Source organism: Octodon degus, unplaced genomic scaffold, assembly GCF_000260255.1.
Source record: "Octodon degus isolate 3935 unplaced genomic scaffold, OctDeg1.0 scaffold00017, whole genome shotgun sequence".
Classification (NCBI taxonomy): domain Eukaryota; kingdom Metazoa; phylum Chordata; class Mammalia; order Rodentia; family Octodontidae; genus Octodon; species Octodon degus.
The window spans coordinates 17418636-17440080 of record NW_004524593.1 but is presented as its reverse complement, the minus strand read 5'-3'; the positions used below and the strand labels follow the sequence as shown (position 1 = coordinate 17440080).

Genomic DNA, 21445 nt, shown 5'->3' with positions numbered 1-21445 from the left:
CTCCTGGTAAGAAGGACCCTCACTACACAGTTAAATCACCTTGCTAGGGAAATGCTACCTTAGCTCTTGCTCCATTTCTGAAACTGCCCAACTCCGACATTTTTAATACCAAAGTTTATAGCAGCCTGAGTTTGCTTCCCTTTTTTATTTCATATTCATATATAACTTTTTATTGTTGCAGGGATGTTCTGTTGTGGGCAGGATTATGTGAATGTGTCAGATACCATATGCTGCTCAGCCTCCAGTGGAGAGTCTAAAGCACATGTTAGAAGGAATGTACCAGAGCCAGGAAAGTGCTGTGAGACTGAACTTATCCCAAAGAGCCAGAAGTGCTGTAATGGAGTTGGATATAACCCTTTGAAATATGTTTGCTCTGACAAGATTTCAACTGGAACTATGAAGAAGGTAATTGATAGAAAACCTCTCCGAGGCCCTGATTTGACAATGGAAAGTGAAATACATTGTTCATAACTATTTTTCTAAAATAGTAATATAAAAACTCCTGTGTGCATTATTCATTTTCACATTACATCCGTATTAATACCGAATGAGTTGGCTATGATGGATGTTATTGCAATGAGTTCTAAAGGAATTAATAACGATTAGCTGTTCTCAGGGAAGCATTGACCAGGGTCTCAGATTGAGCTCAGGACTGAGATCTGTGTGCAGAAAGAGCTGCTCTGCTTGTCCTGGTTCCCCACATGGAACCATTTTGTGGCCCTGAATGCTGGAAATGGAGATGGAAGGAAGTTCCTGCTCTTTCTCTCTTGCCCATCAACTGTATCTTCCACATTCTGTTCATAGAGACCTTGGGACGTCTCATTCAGTGGGCTGAGTTTTCTCTAGATTCCTTTAGACATCATGGAATGGACAAGTGCCTATCTCAGCCCCCAGCTGAAGGGCCATGGTGGTCATCTGCTGTGCCTTTCCCTCTGTACATGTCATGCCTGTGGGCATCACACTTGAGAACGACCCCAGAAGCCTGTAATCTCAAACACTGAGTTAAACAAAATACCTTATCATTTACTTGCGTGACTTTTCATCCCAAGGCTAAAAATGGGTATCTTGGTCACAGACAGTGACCAAGACACTTACTGGATGTGGAGACTGCACAGTCCTTGTGAGGACATCATACACACTGGATGTGAAATAACTCTTCTGAGGTCACTGTAACCCTAGAAAAAACTTTGTAGCAGCAAGTGATTAGATGACCCACAAGGTCGGTTCCCTCTTTATGAGAAGGATAATATTTCTGTGCCCTAAATCAGATGGCGTGTTATGTGTGAAGCTCAGTGCCTGCCATCTCCCGCAGCCCCTCCCTTGGGGATCTTCCTCTTCTAGTCCATTGTGAAGAGGACCCCTGCAGAATGGCCCTACCGTGGAACCTGCAGGGCTTTCCTGAATTAGCAGTTCAGGAATTTCTCCTACCCCTCCCCAGGTTGGACCCTGAATTCTGGGTCCTGAATTTCCTCATTCTGGAGATCTATCTTCACATATGCTGGTGCATTGAAATAATTCTGAGATGACTTGACGGTTGAAATCCCAGCATCCAGTGCTCCCACTGGATTAATGGCTTGGCCAGATAGGTGCTTCAAGGATAGAAATTATTTGCACTCAGAATTTTGTAGGCATTTCTATAGTTTTTAGGCTTCTAACAATATTTCAATTCCTATTTCTTCATAGGTGAGCTTTTCAAGATGTTCTTTTTATCCTCTTCCTCTCAAATTTCATGAAAATCAGGGCCGGGAAGATAGCTCAGTAGAATAAGCACATCCCTGGCAAGCGCAAGGGCCTGAGTTCAATCCCCAGTTCAAAAAAAAAACCAATGTTTTCATGAAAATGTGTCTCAATATGGCAGTTTTTACTATTCATAATGATGTGTTTTTGTGGAATTTTTAAGTCTAAAGTCTTCTAAAAACTATCACTGTAGTATTTATGTGATAATTTGCTTTCTCTTTTATCTCTCTTTTCATCCAATCAGTTGTCTTCTTCAACTGACTTTTTAAATTTTCTTCTTCCTGCTGTTTCTTGACTGTGGGTCTCCATTTAGTCTCCACTTCACAATATATTGCTTTAACTTTCTCTCTTACCCTTTCTGCTAATTTCTTACGATCTCAGCTATGATTTTAAAGCACTTGCAGCGCCTCTCCCTTTGCTGCTTATTGTCTGTCCCTGTGCCCCTGCTGTTTCTTCCCAGGAGCATGCCTTTTCAGCATTCTGAAAATATTGGTTACTTGTTGTTTTTCTGTTGTTTCCTTTCTTTCTTGAAGTATCTCATTTACTCACTGGGCTCTATTTTCATTGTTTGCTTTTCGGAGCTTTTCATACTCACTGGACTTCTTTTTGCTATGCGTGGAAATCTGCTCCTTGGAGGCTGAGACAGCCTTGGCCTGGCCTTAGGTGGGGAGCACAGTAGGGGGCCAGGTGGCCAGGGGGGATTTTCATGAACCACACTGAAAGAGGTCTCAAAGAGCACATTTAGTGCGTGAGCCTTAATGTTCTACCCCAGGTCGGGCTGTGGTGTGCCCTTGTCGGCCAGCACTGAGCAAATGCAGCAGGAAGCGGGCAAGTGCCCCCTGGGTGCCACATACAGCGCCAATTCCCATCTCCCCTCTGGCTCCCGGCTTCTGCCTTCCAGAGGGCCCTGCCTGTTCCTTATAATTTTACAAACTCTTTCCTGAGCTTAGCTCATTGTGTAATACCTTGCCAAATGTATTTAAGAGCAACACACACACACACACACACACACACACACACACACTGCTAGTGATCTATCCTGCAACCTTCTCCACAGCAGGGAGCTCAGTTGCATGTGGCTTTCCTTGACAGTTGTCCCAGGGTCTAATTGTACCAACTATTTTTCCATGTCATCCAGAGCTCGCCAACCTGCTAACTTCCACTTTCTATTTTCTTGCCACTCTTTCCACTGAGCACCACCTATTTTAGGGTTTTGGTGGCTGTAGCTAAGTAAACAGATCCTAAGGCCAAATACCGATTGGCAAATATGTGATCACTCCAAGGAATGAAATCTTCTGTTTTCCTGGGGTATAACTAAAAAAAAAAATTGTATATAACTCCATATCTATGCATATATTTGGAAATGATTCCCACAATTAAACTACTTAGTACTGTGTATCTGCAAACATACAGTAGCTACTCTTTCCTTTTCTTTTCTCCTCCTATCCTCCCCCACCCTTCACCCTTCCACTCGCCTCTTCGTCTTCTCCACTTCCTCCTCCTCGTTCTTCTTCCTTTCTTTTCCCTGTGTGTGTATCTGTGTAAGTGTGTGTATGTGTAAGTGTGTGTATGTGTGTATGTGTGTAAGTGTGTGTATGCGTGTAAGTGTGTGTATGTGTGTATGTGTGTAAGTGTGTGTATGTGTGTAAGTGTGTGTAAGTGTGTGTGTGTAAGTGTGTAGGTGTGTAGGTGTGTAAGTGTGTGTGTGTGATGAGAATGCTTGTGACCCCCTCACTTAGCAAAACTCTGCTGTAATTGTATGCATTCCATTCCAACACATACAGTCTACTGGGAGCTGTCTAGCCCTCCCTACGCAGCACGTGGGGTCCTGAGACCCTTCTGTCTTCACTGCTTTGCATATAGCCCTGTATAGCCCTACAATCCCAACAGAATGGAAGAGAGAGGATTCACTGCATACGTGGGCAGTGGACACTCAGGATATCCTTTTTGTGCATTAGTCATAATTAGACAAATCTAATTATGTGGCTCCTTTTACTACAAAGAGGCTCAAAAATCCCTGGCTTCTAGGGATAAAAGGAAACAACGGACATTAATAGGCACCTGGCATAGATAGCTGCTCCACCACTCTACTTCACAGTTCTAGAATTTTTGAACACTTCCATGTCTTATTTCTCTAAACTTTTCATAGATACTTTTTATCTATTCCGTTATTTTCCTGCCACTTGGCTGGGCTCTAAGAGGATACAGAGGTAAGTATAAGTATTCAATTTGCCATTCTTAGATGGAATTTCCAGTGCATTTCTCTGAAGCAACATTTTTGAACAAGCTTGGTGAGAATAATTTAACACATTTTATGTAAGGAAGAAGTTGGATAGAGAAGGTTACGATAGGAGGTATTTATTTAAATTATGCAGGTTAGAATGACTATCAATACATGTATAACATCCAGCAATTCATCACAGAAAATGTCATAAATATAAATAATTATAATGATGGATCATAAAATATTTAGATTTCTGAAAGTTGGATAAGTAGTATTTCTTTTTTAAAAAAAATTTATTTGTTTGGTACAGGGTCTTGCTACACAGCCAGACAAGTAGGGATCCTCCTGTCTCAGCCTTTCCAGCACTGAGATTATAGGTGTGCACCACCACCACACCTGGTTTTGGGACTGGCATAGCGCACTCTGGGCTCCAGAACTGGCACTGCATGTGGTACCAGGGATCGAACTCAGGTCCTTGTGCTTGCCAGGCAGGCGCTTAGACTGCTGAGCTACCTCCCCAGCCGAGTAATATTGAAGGACCCAACTTTCCAAACAGCATATGCAGTACGGATTATCAAATATTTCATTCTCCACTTTCTGCAGAACATCACAGGAAACTGCCAAAGTGCACTACTACAGTGATGACCACTGCGAGCGGCTGTGTGTGCATAGCGAGCCTACAAAAGACACAGGCGTCCTCTCACTTTGTTCTCATAGCAAACCTTCAAGGAAAACTTACTGTCCATTTTTCCCCCTCTCAAGAAGCTGAGGCTGGGCTGGGAGGTAGCCCCATTGTCTAAGTGCCTGTCTGGCAAAGACCAGAGTTGGATCCCCAGTACCATGTGCCCTGCTGGTCCCCAAACCCAGGTCACGCTTACTGCCCTGAAACCAGGCATGGTGGTGCACACCTGTAATCTTGGTGCTGGGGAGACTGAGACAGGAGGGTTATTTTAAGTTTGAGCTGTGTAGCAAGACCCTGTACTAAAGAAATAATAAATAAATAAATAAATAAGAACCTGAGGCCCTAAGATTGTGAGTAACCTACTAGATAGAGTTCACACTCCTGGAAATTTGCAAAACTAAAATCTTACTCCCAATCTGGGATATTTCAAAGTAGACATAGCACCTTGTAGACAAACCACTTTTGTTTCTTTTTATGAATTTTGAGACATTCATTATCAAGTGAGTAGGACAAAGTTTACTTGAATGGTACAGAAACCGACCCTACACGTGTCCAAAGGGAAGCTTAAAACCTTCTTCTCTCTCTTCACCCGCACAGCCCCCGGAAACCAAAGCATGTGGGACTCTCTGCCCAGCATCTATGGAGGCCACAGCTCACTGTGGCCACTGTGACTTCAATTTCACCAGCGACGTTTGCGTTGTGACACGTGGGTCCCCCAATTCCACAGAGAAGGCATTAACTGGAGACACATGTGCATCTCCCGAAGAGACCGTTCATACTGGAAGTGTGGACACGCTCTCCTTCACAGGTAACCGGCCTTGAGCCCTCGGCCTCAGCTGGGCAGGGATGGTGAAAAGCTGCTGGAAGTCCAGGTCTGTCTCCTCCAACTCCCTCCCTGTCGCCTGCTCTCAGGTCCTCCTCTGGCCCCCTGCTCCCATTGCTCTTGGTTACAGACATTGCCTTCAGTCTGTTCTGCAGCTCCCCGGTGAGACTAACCTAGTCTCGTTAAAAGAATGCCAGTGTATAACTTTGCCAATGTATTTTTATCAATCTGTTACTTTGACCTCATTACTTGGATTTAGTAAGCTGTATGTCGTCAAAGATACGTATCAGAATGGATTTCACTGCAAAAGTTCTCAGCATATAGGACAAGTTGTCCAAATCTCCGTTTTCTTCCTACACTCAGTTAAAAATTTGAATCACAGACTCTCATTTTAAAATTATCGGGCTTCCATCCATAAGAGCTTTCTCCTTGTATCTGCTCCTCATAATCAAAGTCGAGATTCTGAAGCGCTTTTAACACGTACTTGCCTTCACTCTCTCCAGAAGTGAAGAGATGTTCCCACGTACGGAGGGAGTATTATGAGGGCTTTTAAAACCCACACTCCAGATTGCTTTTCCTGCTAGAATATACTAAAAATTGAATATGAAAGATTATAAATCTCACCCTTTTCATGAAAAACAATAAGCACACAAGTGGTGCTGTGACAATTCTATTGAAAGCAATTTTCTCTAGCAAGCCAGCCATTTAGAGAAACTTGGAATTAAAATCTAACAACACTGACACTAATCAAAATTCATCCACTGCTCTATTCATTAGTTTAATCTAAAATATTTAGTAGGGGTTTGGGGCGGTGGCTCAGTGGTAGAGAATTTGCCTAGCGTATGCGTTATGGTATTTAGGCATCCCCCAAAGCCTCATGCAGTCACTGGGGCGGCATCTAGAATTTGTGATTGATTCATGATCTAATGCTAGATTACGGTGTGATGCCACACCCACCCTGGGGCAGATAAGCTGCATACTGCGTAAGGAGGGGAAAAAGACTAGCCAGCAGCCACAGCTGTTCCTCCCTTTGCTGCTTTTTGCCACCATGTGCTACTCTGTCTTGGAGCCAGCTGAGTATAGACTGAAACCTCCCCTAACTGTGAGCTAAATAAACTTTTCTACCTTAATTTTGGGCACTGAGTATTTTGTCCTAGTAACTAAGACTTTATGGAGGGTCCTTGGTTTAATGAGCAGCATGATAAAAAGAGAAATAAAAGTAGGTTCCTACTGAGAGCTAGTCACTAGAGTAGGACCAGCAGGTTAAGCAAGAATTCCCACATCTGAAGGACTCCTGGAATGACAATGAGTCCATTCGCCTGGTAACTGGTGGGGCGGAAGCATGGGTAGCAGCCAGCATCGCCCTCTGATGCTTTGGGAAAGTCTTGCAAGAACACCTGCATGAGGCAGAGTATGGGAGGGAGAAGGCTGCACAGCAACAGCTACAGATCATGGTTCAGGACACATTGGACTAGCTGTTGCGGCCACAGCGGCTGGTCTTTGTGCAACAACAAGTGGACTAGAAAGCTTTCTACACAACAAGTGGACACGCTGTATGTGTGTCTCTGAAGGAAGACACTGTCTGCTATTAAAGCTATGGTTGAAGTGAGACAAATATTGTATATATGGGACATTAAAAAATTACAAATAAATATTGTTTAAATCTGTCCTCCAAACCCTCACATAGCTTTTAGTGTTGGAAGATTGTCCCACATAATATACAGAATGATCCTGAGCCAGGAAGTTCCAAAAAGGGAGTTGTAGGGAATGGAGGTAGGAGACTTGGCAATTACTGAGAAAACAGAACTTCGGACAGGAGAAAGATTGCTGAGAAAGGCAAAATGTTTGCAAACAAATTCATGTAAAGCCAAAGGACTGCTTGCATGAGCCGAGAGAATCCTTGAAAAACAAGTGCTTACGGGTGAACAGAGAAACAAGAAGAAATGAGGATGGAAAACAGGAGAGCTAAAGATAGCAGGATAAAGAGTGTGGAAAGCCCCTCAGAGAGCTGCAGCAGCTGAATCAGAGATGATGGCGTGAGCCTGAAGGTGCACAGCAGGAGTGAGGATCACAGAGGGTTAATGCACTAGAGCGGAGTAATGTAGAGACACAGTGAGCAGTTGGGTGGGTGGGTGGGTGCTTGGACAGCTCCGCCCCCCCATGTCGCTGACGGCCTGGAGGTTTCCCACGCTGCAATGCAACATGCTTCGGGTGGTGTGTCCATCTTCAATGCGCAGCCCGGGACTCTAGCGTCACAGCTCCTTCTATGGGAAATTCCTAGCCAAGAGGGGAGCAATTCCTCTTTAAGAGGGATTCAGAGGCTGCTCATTGCTCACTCATACTCCTTCAGGTCATGAGATCTTTTTTGATCATCACTAGCTTCAAAAAAAATGGGGAAATATGACTTCTAACTAGAAGTTAGGGAGCCGGGATGCAAGGGAAATTTGGGGATCTGCTGATGGTCACCACAGACACGTGGGACAGGTACCCTATTACCAGAGAAAATAGGCAGAATGTAGTCATGCTAGACAGCCTGCTGTTACTGTAACAAATACTTGAGTTAGATAAGCTTATAAGATCTACAGGTTTTTCAGGCCATGGTTTCTGGGTCTACTGCTTGTGAGCCTTTGTACAGAAGTTCATCCTGACAGAAGCCTGTGGCAGAGGAAGCTGCTCACCTCATGATCAACAGGGAGCAAAAGCAAGTCAGAGCTGTGTACTGCAAGATCCACCCCAAGGCCGTGCCCCCCGTGCCCTCACTTCCTCCGTCTACCTCCTGCCTCTTAAAGTTTCCAGTGATACCTCAGTCCAGGGGCTCTGACTTTAATACCTGGGCCTTGGGAAAACTCAAGATCTAAGCCGGGGCAATAATCCTTTACGTTTATAGGGAAATTTACATTTTATGAAGTTCTGCCACATAACTTACTCTATTTTATTTTCACATTAATTCTATAAAATAGGCAGGGCAAGCTTAATTATAAGGAGAGTGTGTCTCAAAGAACCCAAGGGGACTGGCTGAGTTCACACCAGCCAGCGGAGAGAGTGCAGGAGGCCGGGGCCGCCTCTGTGGGTCTTCACGCTGCAGAAGAGTAGCTGAAAGGAGCAACCTTGACAAGATTAACTGGATAAATAATGACTTTAAGTAATTAATTATCCAGACAAGAGTTTTCCTGCAAATCTGAAATAGCTGTATTTTTTAGAGTAGTAACATTCAACACGATGCTTGGGCTTTGAAGACACCACGGAGTCTCGGGAACATTTTCTAGTCAAACTTCCGCCCATCCCCAAAGCTCAGCAGAGCTAGTTCTAGCATTTTAAGCAGAATGGCATATTTGGTTTGGCTTGTAATCTTGGTAGAAAAGGACAGGAAAAGACTGTGGACGGTGCGCTCCTTGCTATTCACTGACACGGCACCCTGAGAAGGCCACTTGGAGTCCTGCATTATAGCCACATAGTATCCTAATGCAGCATAGTAACAAAGTAATAGAAAATAATCCTCAGTAAAATTTATCATGAAACTAAAAAGCAACGTTGGCCAAAGTATTTCAAACAGAAGTAAAGGGCACTGGGGCTTGTGAAGCATCAGAGTTACGCTGGCCTGCTGCTCCCACTTCGCAATCTTTTCTTTAATGTTTTTATACTTCTCTGCACAGAAATGATTAATTCTCTTCTGTGAAATCCCACACCTCCATGACTAGGAAACATTTAAAATGTGTGTTTTTAATTTCAAAATTAAAGATATTAGAACTTTGTTTATACAGAAAGAAGGGGGAGTGTTGCGTGTGTGTGTATGTGTGTGTGTGCAAGTGCACACATGTGTGCTTAAAGGTATGAACATTCATTTCTAATGATAACAAAAAAAAAAGAAAGAAAGAAAACATGACAAGCTATGTTCTGTCTTTCTAGATGTGAACCTCCAGCCCCACACGATGTATGAATATAGGATTTCTGCATGGAACAGCCATGGGCATGCTTTCAGCCAAGCCGTTAGAGCCAGCACCAAGGAAGATGTGCCTGAGGGTGTGGCTCCCCCTCGGTGGACCAAAGTGGGCGATCTTGAAGATACGATCGTGTTACACTGGAAAAAACCTATACAATCAAATGGTACTGAGCTACTTTTAAAATGAAAACAAACTAATCTCAAGAATGCAAGAGACTATTGAGCTGAGAGTAACTGACACATAATTGGCACTGGTCAATCCTCTACTTCCCCGCCACCTAATCATTCACCTTCTGGCATAGCGTTCTTGAGATTCTAGCAGAATCAAGTAAATACCACACAAGCTTCAATACCATATTGTTTCTCTTAAATGAGAAACTCGGAGTGAAAACAAGGATCCAAATAAAAGACATGAAGTGGGAGACGGATGGAGACGGAGAAGTGGAGGGAGGCAGAGGAGAGGGAAGAGAAAAGGGGTTAAAAAAGGAATTGGGCTGTGTTAGGTACCTGGGCCAACTCCACACAAGAAACGTTATGTGCTGCCAACAGGTATCAAACGGGGTAAAGGAATAGAACATGGGTGGAGCCCAAGAGGGAGGGAAAAAGGAAAGAAAAGGAAATTACACGTAGTGACTTCCCACTAGGAAGGGCATCAGTATGCACCACATACACATACTTATTATTAGCCAAACTAATAAATTTCCTTAAATCATAGCACATATTTGAGCTGCTTTCAAATAACCAGGGCATGACCAGGTGAGTCAAAATAGTTTTAACATTTAAAGTAAACTTGTTGGCTACTGAAGGGATATAAACACAAATGACTTTTGATTATGTCCAGAATCCATTTCTCCCATGATAGTATAAGTGAGCCCTGCTTGAGCATGGTAATAAGGAAACAAATTAAAATTAAATATTGCCACAATAACCCATTTTTTCAGAACATCATGACATGTAAATTGTCTGCAAATAGTCCAAATTATACCATAATCAAGTACGCCATTTCTCTGTGTCTTTTAGGTCCTATCATTTACTATATTCTTCTCCGAAATGGAATTGAACATTTTCGGGGGACTTCCTTGAGCTTCTCAGACACAGAGGGAATCCTCCCCTTCCAGGAGTATTCCTACCGGCTGGAAGCTTGCACCGTGGCAGGCTGTGCTACCAGCCGTGAGGTAAGAAGTTTTAAGGTCTTTACCGATGCCGCAAAGCAAGATTTCCTGTGCAGTGGTGTCAGGTAGAGTGTTCATTATTCACGTAACTAGGTGTTAATACTCACGTCTGCAAGAAAGCATCGCTATAAGGTCTCCGTGTCCAAGTATCAATGTTCTATTAATTAAAAACAAATGGGGATCGGGGAGATAGCTCAGTAGGATATGCACTTGCCTGGCAGGCACAGGGTCCTGAGTTCAATCCCCGGTTCCTCAAATAATAAGAAATAAAAACAAATAAGACATGGGACCAGTTTCTTCTTTTTTCACAGTCTTCTCTCATCCGTTATTTTTGTCATTACTGTGGTCTGGTACAATTTCTTCACAGCCAAATTCATGCTGAGACTGGTCACTGTGCACCAGGGCTGGGAGGCGGAGAGGCCTTCGGGAGGAGCCGGAGTCCGAGCCATCAGGTCCCGGGAAGAGAGGAGCGCAGTCGGGAGCTCGCTTCGCTCCCAGCAGTGCACGGCGAGCGGGGCTGCCTCTGCTGTTGCGTCTTTCGGCTAAGCCTGTCCGCGCCTGTGCTTCTGCCATGAGCTGGGAGGGCACACGGCCCTCACCGGGGCAGCCACGAGAGCCACAGCCAGAAATCAAACCTCTTCCCTTTATCAGCTGCCCGCTTGCTGCTATTGTGTTATAGCCACAAAAAGTAGAGTAGCACGCCAACATCCTGTAAATCCAGGAACACCTGCAAAGCATTTTCAAATAAAAGGAATTTATAGTTAAGTGTCTATCTGCAAAAGAAAAGAGAAAGAAATGCTGCTCTTAAAAACTAAATTTTTAAATTAAAAATGCTTAAGAAAAAGCCAAAATCATTGTAGCAAAAGAACTTATTACTTCACAAGACAATGTTGAACCCAACGCAGGATTGGTAAGCGGAGTTTTCCGGAAAGATCGATGCAGGAAATTAAAGCAAGGAGCTTAAATGCGGTCGTCCAAAGAAACCCTGCAGGGAGACAAAAACAGAATTGCATAGATGAGCATTGGGGAAATCTACGGAAGGAGGAAGAAAGAAGCTCTCACGAAGAAGAAGGAGAAGAAACAGACAATTTAGGAGGAAGATGAAGAAAGTGCGTCGCAGGACGCCAGCCACGGTGTCGGCAGCCGTGGCAGCGGAAGCGCACGTGCACTGAGCAGCTCGGGTTCCCTCCATCTGCGGGAGAGCAGCGTCGTCCCGTGGCGGAAGGAGGCACTCGGGAAGCACTCAGCCGCAAAGCACCCACGTGGCAGCCACGGGGCCGGGGCGGGGTGGGGGGTCCGGGGGGCGGGCCAGGGCGGGGGCAGCACATCCCGGTCCTGAGCGCCACAGCGGAGCCAGACAGCCACCACCTCGCAAGCAGCAATCATTCCATACGTTTTATGCAGACCCAGCTCACATCTACCAGCTGCCGAAACAATTAGTTAAAAAGTAAAAACGGAAAAAATGGAGCCAATGTTTGTCCAAAGCTACATTTTGACATTACTGGCTCATCCTCTGGGTGATCTTTCGGTTTTTTTTCCTTCTCACTCACTTCTTTTTCTAGGACACTGATGCAGACACTATAAAATCATCCCTGGTGACATCGGAAGTGTGCTCCAAGGTCTACCCATTTATATAGCTCGAAGCATATTATATGCAAGCAACTTTGGATATAGGGTTTGCTCCATATTTACTGGTGCTTAAAATGCACCAAATCAGGCTGTTAAAATGCAAAGACACCGATGGGCCATATGGAAGAGAGTCATCAGGAGTTCTCTGAGAAGACGGTGTGCCGGCCAGAGCCTCCTTGTTTAAACTGAGGTCTGCACGGCGCCATCCAAATTGTTGTTGAACCTATTGTGATGAATGGTAGTGGGCGACTTATGTAATGTATTCAAGGTCAGATTTCATTGTTTAAATAGGATGGGAAGAAAAGAATAAAAAACGGAGACGGCTTCTCCAAGCCCGAGCTAATGATATGCCAGGCCAGACACCAACATTTTAAAGCAAAAGTGACATTCCCATTGATCAGGATACCCAGCGTACTGTTACAATAAATTGCTGTTTCATTCCTCTGCTTCCAGGTAGTTGTAGCTGCGACCCAAGGAGTTCCAGAAAGCATCGCGCCGCCCAGCGTCGCGGCCCTGAGTTCAGAGTCTCTGCATATAAGCTGGAGTGTCCCCGGGAAACCAAATGGCATCATTAAAGAGTACCAGCTCTGGCAGGGTGGCAGAGGTCTCATCTACACCGACATCACTCACAGGAGGCAGCATACGGTCACAGGTGAAAAAAACCAGAAAACCTACTGGAGGAGTCTGTCGATGTGGGAGGGGGCAGGGCGTCCCAGGGGTGTGTATTTGATGTATGAGGTCACTTCAAAAGGACACATACTCTTGACATATGGTCAGGTCCCACTTATCCATGCTAATAGAAGAACCCACACTGGCAGCAATAAGCTACAACAGCAGATAACTTCAGAAATAATTTATATTTGGCTTTGATATGCATTATGAGTAGGGTTTTTTGCATCGGTATTAACTTTTTTTTTTTCAAACAAACAGTAAGGTGCATTTCATTCCTCAAGGGTATCCTCATAGATAATGGGCTTAGGACAGCCAAGAATGTACAGAAGGCAGGAGAAAATCGGCTGAAAGCTGACCTTCGTCGCTAAGTGGGTAATTCAGACACACGAGCCAATTGAAAGTTGACTAGTTGTGACTGTTATTATTATTAATGTATAAAGTAATTATATTGTTTCTGTTTTGTATTATAGCATTGTTTATTCTCATTACCTTTAATAATGTAATATAGTACAGTACAAAAGGATGCTGTTTGGTAATTGTTCTTAGTGTCTATAATAATAATTAACAGGCATTAGCTTGGATGTTACTTTGGAGGAGAAAAGATGTATTTTTGGGCGTAGTCAGCAGCAGCTTTTCTTAGCACACCACCGCATCACTTTGTTCTGTTTGAGCTGCAGACCTACCATTGCCTGACCTCTTAGCGTCTGGCTTTTCTATGACCCCCCTCAAACGTAGCCCCGAGAGCCCAAGGATCTGACCCACCTTGTTCCATGCTGTGCCAGTAATGCCTGGAAAACTCCTCAACTCCACAATAGGAGCTAAATAAATATTTGGGGAACAAAGGAATTTCACACGTGCAAAAGACTGACTGAGGCCTCAGCGTATGCCATCCAGTTGGTTGTCTTCACAAACCTGTGCTTCAGAAGGTATCATCACCCTGATTTATAAGAGAGAGCATTTTAAGAGGTTACCTATCTGAGCACCTTACTCAGGTCCAAATAGTTACAAACATGCAGATGTTCGCTGTAGGAACATTTCTTTCCTCATCCGCAGGTCCTCAGCAAACCCACTGACCGTGAGTATGGAGATTCCCTTAGCAGTTCAAATCCCATTGGTTTCCTATTCTTATTTCACTTGAAGTGAAAGAGATAACAAGTAATTAACATAGTATTGTCCTGCATATTAAAACCTTGCCTTTGTATCAAGCTTTGTCCTATAAAATTACCATTTGCATTTGGGCTTGATTCTTAGCCCTGCCTCCTAAGTGAGGGACATTTTATTAACCACATTTGAGCAGTGAAGGAACTGACCTACTCAGTGTGTCCAACGCTTCCCTCCTCCACCTAGAAGGAGAAATTCCACTTCATTCTCAAAACCAAGGTCCCCACTCACTGCATCCCGGGTAGTACACGAAGAAAAGCTTCCCCGAAGTAAAGCGGCTGCTTCTGAGATGCTCTCCGAGAGTGGTGGAGACACACTAAGAAGTAACTGCACACACGGTACAGCAGGTGCCGCAGGGGCTTGCACAGGCCTAGGGTGAAAGTCACAAAAAAGAATTCGAGTACATAGGAACTGCTAACAAGTTTTTTGCAAGTCAAGATAATGTGTGATAAGACTTTGTACCGGTGAAGAGTCCACAGTAAGCCAAGCTCCACTGTTAGAGACATTTCTTCTTGTGGAATCTGTCTATTTAAACAACATTGACTTTGGGTATTTACCAGTGATATTAACTTCATATTTTCAGAAACCAGCATATGTACACCAACAGAAGGGACTCACCTGTAGCCTTTGAACCAACAGGCATGATGGCTCATTAATCATAAAATAATTGCAAAGATTTTTCTTTAAATTTCTTCCCTTTACCAGTTCTTCCTTTCATTGTCATTTTCAATCAATATTTTTGTGTCACAGAGGATTTCAGATACTGCATGTGCTGGTACCAGATACCCTCTTTTCTTACAATAAAAAGTCTCCTCAAACAATTTTAATTTTTACAAATCAAAAAATAGAAAACACTTTTAGAAGTCATTTGATCTATCCCTCTGCTCTGTTTTAAATACAGACAATATGTTGTTTGGATAAAAGCCATAAATAGAGAGATTTCTTTGTTGAATGAGAAAATAAAAGGTTATTCAGCAAAACTTCACCAAGGACAAAGCCTTCTATAGTCAGTTCCTGTGGGACAGAGGAGCACCCAGCATAGATGATCTAATACCTGAGCGGTACAATGTTACACGTTTTGTCTGCCAACAAAAATTCAGTTGCACAGTGAGCTGGCTGCCCAAATGCAGTACCAGAGTATCATGCTGTCAATGACTCTTTTATTGAGTTCGTATGAACTAAAATAATCAAATTTATTTCCCCTCGCGTCTCAAATGTTTGATGAAAGGGCTGCCTGAACCCCCTGGGACGAGTGCACTGACTCCCTCATCATTTCCAAAACCTTGGCATTCCCCACGCAGCAGAGTACTAATGAAGCTGTAACACTAGTCTTCCCAGAGCCTGAAAAATCGAGGTCCTTGGAAATGACAGAAGGGAGCGCCCGCACCTTGCCTCAGCCCCATTGTCTCCGTGCTTATTTTTAATTACCTCAAAGCTTTAGAAACATGATCCTGTAAATGCTTCGTGGGAATAGCTGGGAAGGCTCTCGTCACGTGAAATCCATAAATTGCTTATAATCCTCTCAAGATGTTAAAAAAAGCATTAAGTAATTGAAGACAGGAAGTCCTCGGTTAATTATTTAGAGGTGTTATCAATGCTTTAAGTAAACTGAAGCGTTTTCTGCTATCTCACTGAGCGGAGCCCCTGTGGGACTCTCACAAAAGCGACCATCATCTTCTCATATTCGCTAATGCAAACAGCGTGCGGCAGCTTGTCAATAAACGACCCTGTCCTGTCATCCATTACCAAACACCTCCTCCATCCTGCACAGAACAATCTCCAGGCAGTGGTTTTGCTTTGGGCTACAACTCCTTTCTACATAAGCCTTCTAACACGGGCTTAGAAAAGAGGACAAGGTAAAGGGACTCACTAAGTTAGAAAGCCACTGAGCAAAATGAATGAATTCAGTATGTCCTCTTTGGAAGCAGTCATGATCACCACCTTCCGAGTCTCTTATCCGGGGAAATTGCTTCCCAAATAACTCGTTATCATTCTTGATTGTTGATTTTCACTGAGACTCACCATTCTCTATCAAAGAGAGAACAATTTCCTTCCCTTTCCAGTCTTAGGAACTGACAAAAACCTCTTAGTGCTAAATAACATAAACCCTAGCCATCCTGTTTGTAGCAGAAACTAATGTTAGATTGCGATGATAGCCTACCCATCACTTTGGAAAAACCGAGAACATACTTGATGAACAATACATCAAAACGGCCAAGTTACTTACAACAGAATTTTGCTTGCAGAGAACGCTGCTCCTCGCTCCCACAGTGTCCTCCTTCGGGGGGCATCTAATACATTTCATTTCAATTTCCTCCTGCATTGCCTCTGTTCCTCAGTGACTAGATAAAGCTTCTGAAGGACAGAGACAGTAGCTTCCTATTTGCCACTGGGTTCCTAGTACCTGTCCCAATACTTAACGTATTCAAAAGTACGTGTCTCATGAGTAAATATTAGTAAATGATAGTATTTAAATGATTATATTCTGTTCTTATTGTAGATAAAACCCCATTGTGAATAATACCTAAATATCACAGACAGGAACAGCTAAATTATTTTCAGGACCCATAGCAAAGTGAAAATTCAAGCTCCCTTATTCTAAAATTATTAAGATTTCCAAGACAGTGAGCAGAGCCTTGCATTCCTCCAGGATGCTTCTAAACAAGAAACCCTACTTAGCTGCTCTAATTGCATCCTGCAAAGGAAGCCCTGACCCCTGGGTCTGCATTATAGCCCATTGCTTTACCTGAAACAGGAAGAAAAGTAAAAGGGCAGTCATGTTTTCAGGGCAGCTTCAGAAGCTTCTGGAGTTCTCTGGAATGTTCTGGGCTGTATTTCCATCTCCTGCTTAACCACTGATCAAGTACTGGATCTGTGGAGGGAGGCATGATAAGTGATTGTATTTTACTTCTCCAATTGAAGGAAAACTATGCTCATACCTCTGTATGTGTGTATCACAACATCATTCTTTCTCCTTTTCATTAAACTTACTTATAGATACAAGGTCAAAAATAAAAGACTATAGTCAGCAGTTGTCTGGGTACTAACTTTTAGGAAATAAAACACTTTTTCCTGAAATTCTAAATGTTCACGGTGTGTTGCATGAGCAATCAAAACTGCTTTGTCCCAGTCCTTTTAGCCAATGTCTTATCTCTGCAGAATCCTCCTTGATACAAAATTTTGTTGTTGAAATAGAAAACTCAGAAAAGAGACCTCAGTCTCTTGTATCTTTAAACTCTGAGAGGAAAAGTGCTCATTAAAATATTGTCTTCCTTGTTTCCCCATAGTTGAGACACAGTACTCAACACCCACAAATTGGGAAGTAAAGTTTGTTTTGGCTCCCATTCTGTAAAGAATTCAGCCTGTAGTCAACTGGCTCTAGGCAGAGTGGCATAGCCAAGGAGAAAGATCTCATAGCATGGCAAGTGGGAAGCAGGGAGGGGTCAAGAAGAAGGCAGGAGGCCATATATATGATAGATAGACAGACAAACAGACCCTCTCTGGCCACACTCGCCTCTTTCCAGCCAGCTGCACCTCCCAACCTCACACCCAGCCATAAACCTATTGTAGGCTACTCCAGCATCACACACCCATAATCCAGTCCCTCCCCCAAAGCCCTGCTTGTGAGTGCATGAAGCTTTGGAGAACATCCAGATGTCAGCCAAGTACCATCACTAAGACCACAAGTAAAAGCAAGGGATTTAGCAACTGTCTAACCAATGGCCATGATGTTGATCTATCTTTGGAAAGAGTCTGCCAAAGGAATAACTCATTGAGGGAGGGCTCCCTAGGATGAGTCTGACAACTAAGATATTGGGGTGAGGAGTCTAAGCTATGGCCTAGAATTTCATATACAATTAAAAAATAAGAATGCAAATTTGCTTGTAGCAAGCAGCCAAGATTGAAATTCAGGGCACTATCTCACTAGCATTTGTAATGCACTGATATCCAGTTCATAGGCTATATTAACTTACCTGAGAGAATAATACAGGAAATGGTCAGTATTACCAATAGCAGCTTGGGGAAGGGCAAGAGATTGCCTTGACTGGCACAGTGTAGACTGTGATAGCGGGAGCCATCCAGAAAAGAAAGACTTTGGCATCTGAACTACAACTTCTTGTTAAAATTTCATAAAATATATCATTTAGATGTACCTTAAATGTCTTTAAGGTAATTCCCTGATCAAAATTAAGCACCTGAATTTGTACATGAAATCAGATACAGGCAAGATTGCCAGTGGGTGCTGGAAGTTTCTGGAAATCTTCATGAGCAGAGATACTGCAGAGGGGATGATGTAGACCCCAGGCAAAATACAAGAATGAAGCCCCCTTGCCCTAATCAAAGAAGTGGGCCAGACCATCCATCCACTGTGGGTGAAATGGTGCCGGGACAGCTTACACATCCCTAGGACGGTCATCTGCATATTTCAGATCTACCTGCATGGCTTCTCTCCTAAAGTGTCCCCCCAATGTCCTGTGTTTAGAGATGAGGGCCCTTGGAAGAGGAGGGTCTCTTGGAGGCGCCATATTCATCAGTTGATTAGTCTGTTGGTGACTTCATAGGCGCATGTGCCATTGGAGGTAGGGGCCTGGTCAGAGCAGACAGGTCACTGGGAACATGGCCTGGAGGGTGTACTTTTGTCCCCAGCTCCTCCTTCCTCACTCTGTCCTTGCTGTCAGGGGTTAAGCAGCATTCCTCCCCTATGCCTTTTAGCTTGTTGACCACTGACTGGATCCCTCTAAGCCGTGAGCCAAAGTAAACCTTTCATGCCAGTAGTAGGAAAGCTAACCAGTACAGCATCCAGTGAAAACTGAAGCAAAACAGGTCTCTTAGCACTCAAACTAATCAGTGATCATGCTGATCAAAGAACCGTGGAAGTATATATTTAAAATCAATACCTAAAAATTGTGCATGCTTATGGAGTGCTAGTTCCATATATGCGTACATTGTGTAATGTTTCAATCAGGATAAACATATCTATTTCTACAAATATTTACCATTTCTCTAGTGAAAACATTCAAAATCTTTTCTTCAAATGCTTTTTTGAATTCAGGTAATTAATTCAAGTGCATTCTCTTTATCTGTAGCCACTCTACTGTGTAATAGCTTCTTACTCCTAACTGTATGTATCTGTTGATCAATCTTTTGAATTCAATATTATTTCAGACTATTTATGAATTGCTTAGAAAATAACAGACGACACTGTAGAGTAATTGGCTGAATGTTTTGTAGTAGCACTTGCTCTCTGAAATCGTAATGGACAAAGTGCCTTTTCCTGACTAGTTATCTGGGGATTAAAAATTAGAGGCAAGCTGTTCTTTATAGACGGCATCAAATCTAACTTACATAGACATGGGTTTTGTTTGCCAAATCATGTTTTCATGAAGTCTGCCTGGGCAGGCTTTCTAAAGCATCTTTTTAGCATACACTTACTCTTGAAAGTAATGCTACTTGGAAGTGTAATTGTAATGGGTTTGGCTGCATTATGCCTCTTTCCTTTAAAAGAGAACATGATTCCCTGTAGGGCAATTTGCAGCCACAGTCATCTTCACTATGCTGAAATGTTAAATGCTTGGCTTTTCTCCATGCATTTGCCTTCTCCACTCTATGACTGCTATTTCCTACCCTTTTAATTCAATACCGAGCACTTGAATGATGTTTTCTTTTCTCCTTCTACTCTTCGACTTCAGGATTAAGTTACAGTCAGAATGGATCCTTGGAGACGTCACTTTATTTCCCTCTTCTCATCCTGATCAATTCGTGACTAGTTTTCAATTGGTGTGCCCTTTTCACTGCCTGTTGCTAATATTTCATATATATCTCGTTTTAAAGACTACCAATAGGGGCTTACTTAAAATGACAGCAAATTCCAGTTGAAATGTGTGGATTTTATTGAGTTGTACAGAATCATATGTATGAAAGGTCATTCCATTCATGTAAATCATCCATGCCTGATGGTCGCTGGTGCTTCACTTACCGAGTATGCAACCCAAGCCTATTAGTAATCCAATCTTCCCAGCCATATGGGAAATGCAAGGTCTGAAAACTACAGAAAATGATGGATTTGGGTATTGTCTTTCCTGAAGTTAATCTGCCGCCCAATTAGCCAGTTTGTGCTCTGATACCCACAGTTTATGGACGTAGAAACCAAGGCACCTGGAAGCCAAAACCTGTGCCTGGTCATGGTTAGTTAGTTAGTCATGGTTAGCTAGCTGGCGGACCCAGACTGTCTAGCTTCAGAGTCGTCTTCTAACAGCTGTGCTTTTCTGCCTCGGTGGGTGACTCCCAGTAATATTCGAAATGGACAGATTCAAACATGGATTCCCCCTTGGATATTATATATTACTGGAAAATGTCCTGGGCTCCAAGCTAGCTTGTCACCATTTTCGCTCCAGAGCTAAGAAGCCCGGCCCGTGCTCCAGGCTGCCTTCCTCAGGCCCTTGTAAAGTGTCAGTGCTGTCCCCTCTTATCTCTGCGATCTTACACAGCACCCTGCAGGGCCCTGTGGTCTGCTTCCTCTCCACAAAACAAACACCATAGCAGAAACACGAGGCAGCAGGCGAGCGCGCTGACTGTGCTGACAGCAGTGGAGCACGCAGGAGAGGCCCGTTAGTGGCGAAAGCCCAGTAAGCGTTAGCGAGGGTGCTACTTGTGAAACCTAGTAGCCAGCTCCCTTATCAATCAATGTCATTATCCTAAAATATAGTAAATGCACGCAGTCCAATAAAGAGAGATGAAGAGAACCATCACAAGAACCCTTGAGTTCTTTTAATTTTTTCACTTTGTACTTTTTGTATTGATTGCATGCTTGAACTAAATCTTTTAAACACGCTTCTTTCACTTTAAGAGTCGCTGCAATGGGGCCAGCCAAATAGCTCAGCAGATTAAAGCACCTACTTGGGCAGACACAGCTGCCAGGGTTTGATCCCTGGTGAGCCGTGCTGGCCCCGCCTCTGGGGCACACTGAGCCGGTGTCTGAGACTGGGCATGGTGGCGCTGTAATTACATGCCTGTAATCCCAACACTTGGGAGGCTGAACACAGGCAGATTGCTATGAGTCAGTCTACATAGTGAGACCCTGTACACCCTGTACTAAATTAAAAAAAATTTAAAAAAGAGTAGCTGCAATTGCAATGTATGCAACTAAGATTTGTCCATTAAAAATAATAATTTTACAGAGAGTAGCTGCAGTGACTTGTACCATTTTTGTGTCTCAGTGAGGATGTTTCATCTCCAGATGAATTTCAGTTTCTTTAGCTCTAGAGCTTTGGTTATCTTGAGAGCATTAGGCCCGGTGGGAAAGTCACACTCTTGACCCTACCCCAGCCTAAGCACTCAGTCACTGGTGAAGATCTGGTAACATGAGCTTCAGATTTCCTGTGTATGAACCAGGAGTAGCTATTCC

At 43.4% G+C, this 21445-nt stretch overlaps 1 protein-coding gene across 1 annotated transcript in view; it reads left to right on the top strand.

The window, feature by feature from the left end:
- Ush2a (usherin) overlaps window positions 1–21445 on the top strand; it is a 732353-nt gene that overhangs the window by 584052 nt on the left and 126856 nt on the right. Inside the window, exons 51-55 of the mRNA XM_004626936.2 lie at window positions 182–405; window positions 5241–5451; window positions 9373–9570; window positions 10427–10581; window positions 12661–12859. Of these exons, the coding sequence (XP_004626993.1) occupies window positions 182–405; window positions 5241–5451; window positions 9373–9570; window positions 10427–10581; window positions 12661–12859 (987 nt within the window). The remainder of the gene's footprint in view (window positions 1–181; window positions 406–5240; window positions 5452–9372; window positions 9571–10426; window positions 10582–12660; window positions 12860–21445) is intronic.